At 35.7% G+C, this 10,496-nt stretch overlaps 1 protein-coding gene across 1 annotated transcript; it reads left to right on the top strand.

The window, feature by feature from the left end:
- The first annotated feature begins 202 nt into the window (after window positions 1–202).
- Window positions 203–8,120, top strand: LOC310715731 (protein disulfide-isomerase). Its single transcript, XM_083522396.1, has 11 exons — window positions 203–413; window positions 1,313–1,519; window positions 3,355–3,488; window positions 3,653–3,790; window positions 4,658–4,765; window positions 4,860–4,985; window positions 6,644–6,841; window positions 6,951–7,071; window positions 7,189–7,370; window positions 7,700–7,789; window positions 7,933–8,120. Exons 1-11 carry the CDS (start codon window positions 236–238, stop codon window positions 7,993–7,995), a joined length of 1,545 nt encoding a protein of 514 aa, XP_083378522.1. The 5' UTR covers window positions 203–235; the 3' UTR covers window positions 7,996–8,120.
- Window positions 8,121–10,496: the final 2,376 nt, after the last annotated feature.

Here is a 10,496-nt window from a genome sequence, read left to right as displayed (position 1 = left end):
TATCAGTCCAGGCCAAAAGATAAATCTGAGATATTTTGTGCTTTAAGGTCACCCACCTACTCCTTTGTTCTGGTGGTGAGTCTTATCTCTCTTTCTTTCTCGCCTCCTATTGGTTATGACTAGTCCATTACCAAAGTACACAGAGATATCATTTACTACAAAGAGTCATTACACATACTCCTATTCACGCTGTAAAGGTTATTAAGCCCGTGAGCTCGGTGTGAAACAAGGCAGTATGAAAACCATGCAGGTGTACACCGTGTGCTCTGCACTCTTCTTCAGTACATTTCTAAGTGGAGTACTGGGCAAAAAAGTGAAAGAACCCATTTCAAAGGATGAAGAAGTGCTGGTGTTGAATGAAAGCAACTTAAATCAAGCCCTTCAAAAACACAGCCAGTTGCTGGTGCACTTCTGTGAGTATGTGTGTGTATGTGAACTTGTACACTGTGCCTTACTTTTGTAAAAAAAAATAAATAAATAAAAAAAATTTAGTAAATAACTATGAAAAGGAACCAATTGGGTTCTAAAAGTCTTTCTGTACTTTCAGTAATATTATATATACAGTCAACCCCCGATAATTCATGGTTCGGAACTCACGACTCGGAAAATGTTTCTCAGTTGGAACATAACTAACAGGCGATTATCTTAAAATTCTTGACAATCTGTGCAGGAACGTTGGGAATGTTCAGGAACAATAGGAATTACATTTTAAACCTAAAATGTAAAAAACAAATTTCATACAAATTTTTAAAACACATTAGTGTATTATTTATTTTAAGTCATAAATATAGCATTTACGTCCATTACTTCACATTTTCTGTTGAGTAAGCATCAAAAAGGAACCAACTAGCGTAATATCGAGATAAATTCACTAAGGTTCCATGGGAGTGCATCTAGAATTAGCATATTTTAGTATATTGGAACTTGCGTCTTAGAAAGTAATGTTCCGGGATATATAGATATATATTTGAAGGAAGTAGTCTCAGTACAACAGCCTTGATGTTATGATGTTGGTTTGGTTGAAGACATTTGGTGTAGTGTGTGATCAGAATATAGTAACATATAAATCAGAACACTTGCAAAATCTATAATGTATTTTATGCATATAACAACTACTGTACAAATGAATCACAAACTCTCGTTAAAAAGGCAAATTTTGAATTCAATAAGGGGAAAAAATGGTAAAGAATATCATTCATTACGGACAAATAAAGTTTTATGATTACGTTTTTATGTGTATTAATCAATTTTTTAAATTTTGTATTGATAAACATTGTGGGATAGTATATTCATAGTATGCATTTTTGTGTAGATGCTCCTCTATCTGGCGAGTCTCTTGGCTCCATTCTAGAGTTTGCAAAGGCAGCCAGTGAGCTCAACGAAATCAAATCATCTGTGAAACTAGGAAAATTTGATGTCTCTAAAGAGAAAGAGCTTGCCAAATCCTTAAACGTAACTACAGTGCCATCGTTACGACTGTACCTAAATGGGGACAAGTATAAGCCTGTTCATTGTCCAGGTATGTAGAAATTATATTCTTCATAATTACTATGGTGTGATAGTTGTTTCAGGATAAACCTATAAATGCACGATTCAGTGTAACTGACCTAATGACAGACAATGTATTAAATGAAATGACGGGTTATTGTGCTGCTTGCATGTTTAATAATAAAGAAAAAATCCCATAAAAACTCTATTCAATCGACTTAATACATAATATGATAGGAAATAAAAAAATAACCTTGAACCAATGTCAAGTTTTGGACAGAAACAAATGAAACCTTATCAGCAAATATTTAATTAACAACATGGTGGTTTTGCCATTTGCACACATTATTAAGAATGTATAACTTATTTTTGAGCTAAACCTTAAAGAACTTGCTTTCACCATGAAAACCCATCCATTTATTTTGACTCAATGGACAGCAGTGACATCAGATTGAGTCTTCTTTAGTTGGAGCCTATTTTAAATCTGATCCCTTAGGCAAAATATTCTTTCTTTTTAGACTTAGTATTGAGTTTTGGGATGTCCCTGTTTTTCATCCGCTTATCTTAGTCCAGCTTATTGGATCCAAATTCATACCCACACACTCAATAACAGAACCAAATTACTTTCACATTCTGCGATTTTACATTCATTGCCTTCACTGTTCACTCTAAGCTGTGTGTGTGCACTGCAATGCACTTCTGACAATGATCCGGTATAGAAGAAAAAAAAAAACTATCTCTGCAGAACAACAAGATGTGTATAGAAAGTTCAACAATTGCAGTAACAATGATTGCAGGTGGTTAGTCACAAATGTCTGCAGTAGTGTTAACTCTCATAATATCATTGCATTTTATATATTTTTTGAATACCTGAACAGGAACGCACACCAAAACCAGGCCCAGTGCCACCCAGATTTATTCCCTGCCACACACAACCCTATCAAGCCACATTATTTGTGAGCTTAGCCAGCTAGGTTTAATGGTTCAACACTTATGACAATCATCTTTCAAAATGATTTAGCATAAAAAAACTGTCAGGATAGCTGGCTTCTGTTAACAAGCACAGAAAAGTCATTGGTTATTTCTGCTCAAATGGCAGAATGGCCTGTAAAATAACAATAAGTTTGATCAGAAATAAAGGAAATTGTAGAAGACATCAATAAGTGATGCATTCAGCCTTGGCCATCCACATTATGTAATATAAAATGTGATACATCAATCCAGACCATTGCTTCCATTGCTTTATGGTCTAGTTTAGATGCTGACATGTTCAATGTAATAGATTTGAGTGTGAAAATGGATTACTTCGATCAGTCAACAGCTGCGGATCTCCATATGCAGCAAGCTATATTGAACCATACGTTAAAAAAAAATCCAGAATTTTATTTTTCAGCTATTTGTACTACTGTAGCACTTCTGTGGGATTAGAAAACAAATGCTTTTGCTCCTCACATGCAACAATGAACTTAGCATATATTTGTAAAGTAGAAATCAGAAGCTACACATATATTTGACATAAATAACAAAATAATACATATATTCAGTATACAGCATATAATAAACATAAAAAGGTTCAAATGTGCCCGAATGTACCCATGCTGCTCAAATGGCCTGCACAATAAAACCAAGTTTGATCAAAAAGGAGAAAAATAAAAGAAGATATTGCTTGACTGTGTTCAATGCATTATGTGGTTCTGCATGATGACCAGATACTTTATATCTGTGTTCATCAAGAATCCTCAGGCCAACACAGAGAAACCACCGTACTATACTTTATATAATTTATCCTGAATTGAAGAACATTTAATGTTTTTGCAATTTATTAATATTTATAGAACTGACTAAGACAAATTGTTTATGCTTTAGTTCTGAAGAGCTCTGCTGCAATTGTAACATGGCTTAAAAGAAGAGAGGGTCCTAGTGCTGACCTTATTTCTGATCTCTACCAGTTGAAGAGCTTCACTGCAGAAGAGGAGCTTGTGGTTCTAGGATTATTTAAGGTGATGTTTTTTCTTTTTTATATAGTATTATAGCTTTTCATTAACTTTAATTCCTCACAGTTCCTGGTGTGTGTATGCGTGCGTGCGTGCGTGCGTGCGTGCGTGTGTGTGTGTGTGTGTGTGTGTGTGTGTGTGTGTGTGTGTGTGCACGAGAATGAATTTAGGATGTTGAGACGGGCTTAGCAAAGGTTTTTTTCGATGTGGCGGCTGACATTGCGGACCTGCCTTTTTGTGTAACAGGAAGCAAGCACATCTTTAGCAAGTACAATATATTTGATGACTCAGTTGTGCTTCTCAGAAAGGTATGGAATGTACTTCTAAAAATGAAAATATAAGTTGCTTCATTACCGCTAAAGGAATCTTTAAGCAGGGCAAATCCTTAATAAACCCTAATAGCATGCAGTGGTGGACAGGAACAAAGTAAATGTAATTTGTTACTTTACTTAAGTTCCTTTTTCACTTAGAAGTATTTAATTTTTTTTATATTAACTTCACTACATTTCAAACTTAAATATTTTACTTTTCACTCAACTACATTTTGTGAAATCAGTCGTTCCTTTTTATTTATGAGTGGATAAAAATGTAACTGGTCAAACACACAGTAAGAAAACAACGGGGGTTAAAGCACACTGTTTTGCACTTGTTTCGATTGTCGCTTGGTGTATCTACTTATCACCAACATACAGTTCAGCATCAGTTAAACAGCAAGCAGAACATTTTAAGAGTAATAAATGATGGAAGAATCTCCTGACTCAAACTTGCACTGTGCTCATTTAAAAAAATAAAGTTTGTAGTAAATTATGATAATTTTAAATATTTATTAATATCATTCTCTTAATAGATCAGGGTGCTAAGAGTACCACTAGAGTCTTGTCACATACAGTAAACTGAGTTGATTAAGCAAGAGTCTGGTGACATAAAGGATACATTATAGTACATATAGTACTTTGGGTACATTTGAAGACAAATACTTTCGTACTTTAATTCAAGTAAAAGTTTAAAGGGAGAACGTTTACTTTTACTGGAGTAACATTTGCCTACTGTATCTCTACTTCAACTAAACTATATGGTCTGTGTACTTCGTCCACCACTGATAATATTATGATAATATAATGTGGATCATGTGTCAAATTTATGTAAGTTAATATGTACACATTTTGTTGTTCTAGTCAAAAATGGCCGAAATATTTGAGATGACAAGCAACACAGTGAAAGAGGATGTCATTCACTTCATTAGAGTCCATGAGATGCCTTTGGTGACTGAGTACACTGGCGAGGTTCTCATACATAAGTCTTTGTAGATTTCTATTTAAACAGCATGGACTTGTATCTTAAATGCCAGACTGATGTTTTGTCTTTGTTTCTCCTCAGACATCAGCTAAGATACTAAACTCTGTGGTGCAGAATCATTTGGTTTTGTTTATTGATAAAGCTGAGAAAGGATTCAAGCAAATATATCGTGCTTTTAAATCTACTGCGAAAGAATACAGAGGCAAGGTATGTACACTGTCTTTTATATACTATATGGCAGATAAATTCAAGTAAAAACAATATAAACAAGTGTCTAACTGAAGCAGGTGGCTCTAGAGAGAAACAGATCCTGTGCATCTTGATATACGGGACTGCGAGTGAATGGACTTTTTTAAAGGGGACTAATTAAGGGAGCATGGGAGATTAATAGGAGGGAGAGGTTGAGCGTGAGGGGTGAGAACTTGAGGGGGGCATGGCTGGTGGTTCTCTGACAATAGCACTTTTAACGATGGACAGTGTCACACAGAAGCTTTATAGAAATTAATTTATTACATTTATTCCTAGAAGTTTAGACCTATTAAGCCATGGTGGCAAGGGAAAATTCCATGTTTCTTTAAAAAAACACATTTAGCGTCCATCTGTTTACACATTTAATGGCCACTTAAATAGAAATACCTTTACCCTCTATACCCCCACATATTCACACATCCAATCAACCAATCAAGTGGCAGTAATATAACAGATTATGTCATGGTGATACAGACGTTCCCTGGTGGTCTAGTGGTTTGGATGCGGCGCTCTCACCGCTGCGGCCTGGGTTCGATCCCTGGTCAAGGAACCAACCCCAGCCATTAGTGTTGCACAAGCCTTAGTGCCGGTCCCAAGCCCAGATAAATAGGAAGGGGTTGCGTGAGGAAAGGCATCCAGCGTAAAAACATGTGCCAAATCAAACATGCGGATGGTCCGCTGTGGCGACCCCTAACGGGAGAAGCCGAAAGAAAGTTTTTAGGTTCCCTGGTGGTCTAGTGGTTAGGATGCGGCGCTCTCACCGCTGCGGCCTGGGTAAATGGGGAGGGTTGCGTTAGGAAGGGCATCCAGCGTAAAAACATGTGCCAAATTAAACATGCGGATGATCAGCTATGGTGACCCCTAACGGGAGAAGCCGAAAGAAAGTTTTTATGTCATGGTGATACAGATTAACAAGTCAATTAATGCTCACATCATGAGAATACATTCAAATGGTAATCTTAGTGACATTTTTATATACAGTCCCCAACTGTATTTATACAGTTTAAGTTAATCAACTTAAAATATTGCATCTTGTTTTTGAATTCACTAATGGACCTGTCCAGTAACACGCAGCATAACAAGGATCTCCAGCACCTTCATCAAAACAGCACTGGGACGAATGCCTTTTAGTTGAGTGGTGTTTATTTGTTTGTTACAGTTCCACAAATGTGTAGAATCTATCACATGGCAAATAAAAGCTGTACCTCAGGATTGCCCCACACCTTACAAAGACACGTTTTGCTTTGTATTAATCATCTACATGTGTGTTCATTTTTTACATATTTTCAAAAATGTTTTTACTGTGGTTTGATAACATAGAAAATAACAGTATTGTGGAAATGTATAGGTTAATTTATGGTTTCAGTATTTAAAACTGTCAGCGTTGGTGTAATTATCAGATCATAAACCATGTCTACACAAAGCAAATCTAATAGCTAGTAGTTGATATACTACGTAAAGCATTCAGGTAATGAGAGACTGACAGACAAAATACCCTATTCCATGTAATGGTGGCCAGTAAACCCTATAGTCACAATAGCAGTTTATTTGCCAATACAAATAATTTAAAGACACAACTATGGCTGTATCAGAGTAAAATAAGTATTTCCATATAGGTTCTTTTTGTGCTGATCAATGTGGGTGAACCTCGGAACGGACGCATATTGGAGTATTTCCGTGTAAGGATTGAGGAATCACCACTGGTCCGCATGGTTAACTTGTCAGACAGTGTACAATATCAATTACCTTCAGATCGACTGGATATACAAACAATTACTGACTTCTGCCAGAGTTACTTACAGGGGAATGCTAAAGTGAGTACACACACTAAATATTAAATAATCTGCTATTCTTTATTTCTGCTTCATTTTACATATTGTATATAATGTTTAAACAATGAGTGTGTGTGTTTGTGTGTAACAGCCAAAGCTACAGAGTGAGCCAATCCCTGATGGCTGGGACGAGCAGCCTGTGAAAGAGTTGGTGGGGATGAACTTTGAAAGGGTTGCTTTCAATGCAAACAAGAATGTTTTAGTTCTTTTCTGTAAGTTCTTGAGCTAACCATAGATCCAATGTGCAACAGCTAAGACTAGCATTTTGTATAATTACCATCATGTTGTTGGATATGTTAAGAGTCCATATGTGATCTGTATATGTCCAGATGCCCCATGGAGTTCTGAGAGCCGAGCACTGTTTCCTTTGTTTGAAGAACTTGCGAAACACTACAGTGACACTGAGGATGTTGTAGTTGCCAGAATTGATGTAACTGCCAATGATGTAAACATTCGCATGGTAGACAAATATCCGATCATTAAACTGTTTCCTGCAGTTTATGCTGAAAGGGTAAGAAATATTTGTTTAATATAAAAGTTACCCAAACATAAAGTATGTGCTTGAAATAAAGCTCCATTGCAGATGTGTAATACAGTAATATATATTATGGGATCGAAGATGAAAGCCCAGAGGAAAAATCTATTGATTGCATATTAGAAAAGGAGCAAGAGGAATTTAAAAAGTATTTAAAGTGCTGATATTTAGGAAAATAAACTGCCATAAAAAAGAGCAGTGCAAAAGAGGAGTAGATTCTAAATAGTTTTTGCATTGAGCTTAATGTATCTGTCAAAATGTGCTTTCAATGTTGCAGTATTTACTGATGGAATGATTCCCTTTAGGTAGTGTCATATTCTGGCCAAACCAAGCTGGAACCAATAGCTGAGTTTGTGAATGCAGAAAGAGCACGAGCCAAGGAAGATAAGGCCAAGGTCATTCTCTCTCTCTCTCTCTCTCTCTCTCTCTCTCTCTCTCTCTCTCTCTCTCTCTCTCTCTCTCTCTCTCTCTTTCATTTTCTTCAGAATGCCTTTTATTTAATCTCATCTCCTTTCTTAAATGTCTTTTTTTCTTTTAGGAAGAGATAGAAAGAAAGAAATATCTGGATGCACAGCAAGCAGCAGCTAAAGAAGAACTATAGCACACACCCAACACACTTACAAACACGCACTCACACCCACCCAAACACACACACACACACACACACACACACACACACACACACACACACACACACACACACACACACACACACACACACACACAAAACAGATGTGTTATGTAAAATAAGATCAGAATAAAATGCTAAACATAAAAAAATATATAAAGTATATATTGTGTATTTTTTGTCTCGAATCGATCCAATGCAATTTTATTTATAATTTGTAACCTTTGTAAATGTATAAACCAATCCATATAAGTTTATCACTGATTAATGTTATCTGTCAAATATATATGCCACACGTTCTTTTACTAGGCTAAGCATTAAGTTAACAATGTTAGGTTATTGTAGGTAAAGTAATAGGTCATTCACAGGCACTTGTTAGCAGACAGTCTATGGAAACGGAACCTAGTAATAAATGTAGTAAATGGTTTTCAGTTTCAGGTTCACTTTTCCACTGAATGTGGAAAAGCTGTGGGCTGGTGGGTGGATGCATATCCATTATGAAAGCAAAAACTTGTGATGTGTTCGAGTTAAATATTCTGCAGATGTGAATTCTGCAACCCGCTTTAAAGCAAATTCAACTTCATGCAGCTTTATTTCAATTGAACAAGCAAAGCTTTGTTGCATGTACAGCACCTAATATATACGTTTGCCAAATTTCTTTATATGAAATAATCTAACAGCAATAGAATCTACCAAGTAACTGCAAGTTGTGATTTTTTACATTAAAGATAATTCACTTTGTTGAATCAACACAAATGTTTTTTTTTTTTTTTTAGGTCTAGAGCTTATAAATAAAACTGCCTTCTGCATTGTTTCAGAACACTTACAATCTTAAAATAATGAACAAATAAAACAATTAGCACAAAAAATAAACCATTTTATTTTACAAAACAGGTACATTTTACAGCAAACTTGCCGTCCATCGTTTTCTCCCTAGGTGCAAAAAAATAAATTAAAAATGAATTAGGAGGTTTGCCATGAATGTTGTTTCCAGCTCAAGAGCTGTTAATCTTCTAAATTCAACCTTCAACCTTAAATGACAATAATATATTACTCACAAATTGGACAATTTTAGACCAAAAAATCAAGGAAATCACAGTGTGGGAAAACTGACAGATCAGTGTATTCTGTGTAAACTGACAGATCACTCTTGGTTACAGTTCAAACCCCAGTATCACCAACCAGCCACTCTTGAACAATCCCCTTTAAACCTCTTTGCTCCAGGGGATTTGTATTAGGGCTGAGCCTGCACTTTGACCTTAGCTTTCTAACATTGCTGGGATATGTGAAGAAAGACGTTCACTATACTTTAATGTATATGTGTAGTAAAAAGCATTCAACATATTTGTTGAATGCTTGTTATAGCGGTTCATTATCTTCTTAAGTGCTTTGTATTTTCCTGGCTGCAGTAGGAGAAGGTTGTCTCCAGCTATCGCTAGGCTAGCTTTTCCATTTTTATATTATATTAAATACATATGCATTAGTGCAAACTCAACACCTTATGTAATATTCATGCATACTTACCTATAAGTGATGGATGGTCATATAATGGTCATATCATTAGGTAATAAAACAAATAATTTGACCACTATTCTCAAACATGCCCTTTATAGAAGCACTTGCATGCAAAGTAGTTTCCCAGTTCATTCAAATTCTACATACAAACTTAACGTGCATTTGCTAAGTATTCATAAGTAACATTTCTAAGTTTTAAAAAAAGAATCTGTCATAGCAGTTCAATAAAATCAGTTAAAACATTAAACCCTAATTTTTTATTTCAAATATTTAAAGACAGCTTAGCTCTATTTTTAGCTGACCCAGTTTTCATCACTTTAATGTTTAGATAAAAAAATGGCTTTAGTTCTTTGGGTGGAGAATATTTGCAAATATGTCTCCATACTATACATTTATATTGTTTCCCACGCTGCCTCTTAGTGTTGCACATTCTCCTACTTTTGCACAAATTACAACATTCTACCTCATGTTGCCTTTTTGCACTGTTATAGTCACTTTTCAACTAACACCCTTCTGCATTTAACTTTTGCACCTTATTCCCTATTTTTTTGTCATATATATTGCACCTTTGCACTCCTGTAATATATATATTATATATCTTCTCTGACCTACATTTACAACCTAAATTCTAATATTTGTTCCATGAAATTGTATTCATTTAATCCCCAGTTTATTCTCTTCATTTTGTAGCATTTCTCTTGGCTGCACTGCTTCCAGTACGGGCATGTGGATGTTAGAGTTTTTGTCCAATCAGATTTCAGACTCTATGTGCTGCCATGTCGATCTAATCTGCCCAGAACCTTCACAATCAGTACTGCTGCCCTTTTTACCTTTGTCTCTATTAGAAATAAATCTGTTCCTTTAACTAATTCGATTTCTAATTCGCCTCACAGGGCAGCTAGCTGGCCCAGAATAGCGTCAGCATTTTTCTGTCCTCTGATTAGTTGGTCAGAGGGAAA

The sequence above is a fragment of the Silurus aristotelis genome (genome assembly GCF_946808225.1).
Source record: "Silurus aristotelis genome assembly, chromosome: 20".
Lineage (NCBI taxonomy): Eukaryota > Metazoa > Chordata > Actinopteri > Siluriformes > Siluridae > Silurus > Silurus aristotelis.
Note: the sequence above shows the minus strand (reverse complement) of the source record. Positions and strands in the feature narration are given on the sequence as shown.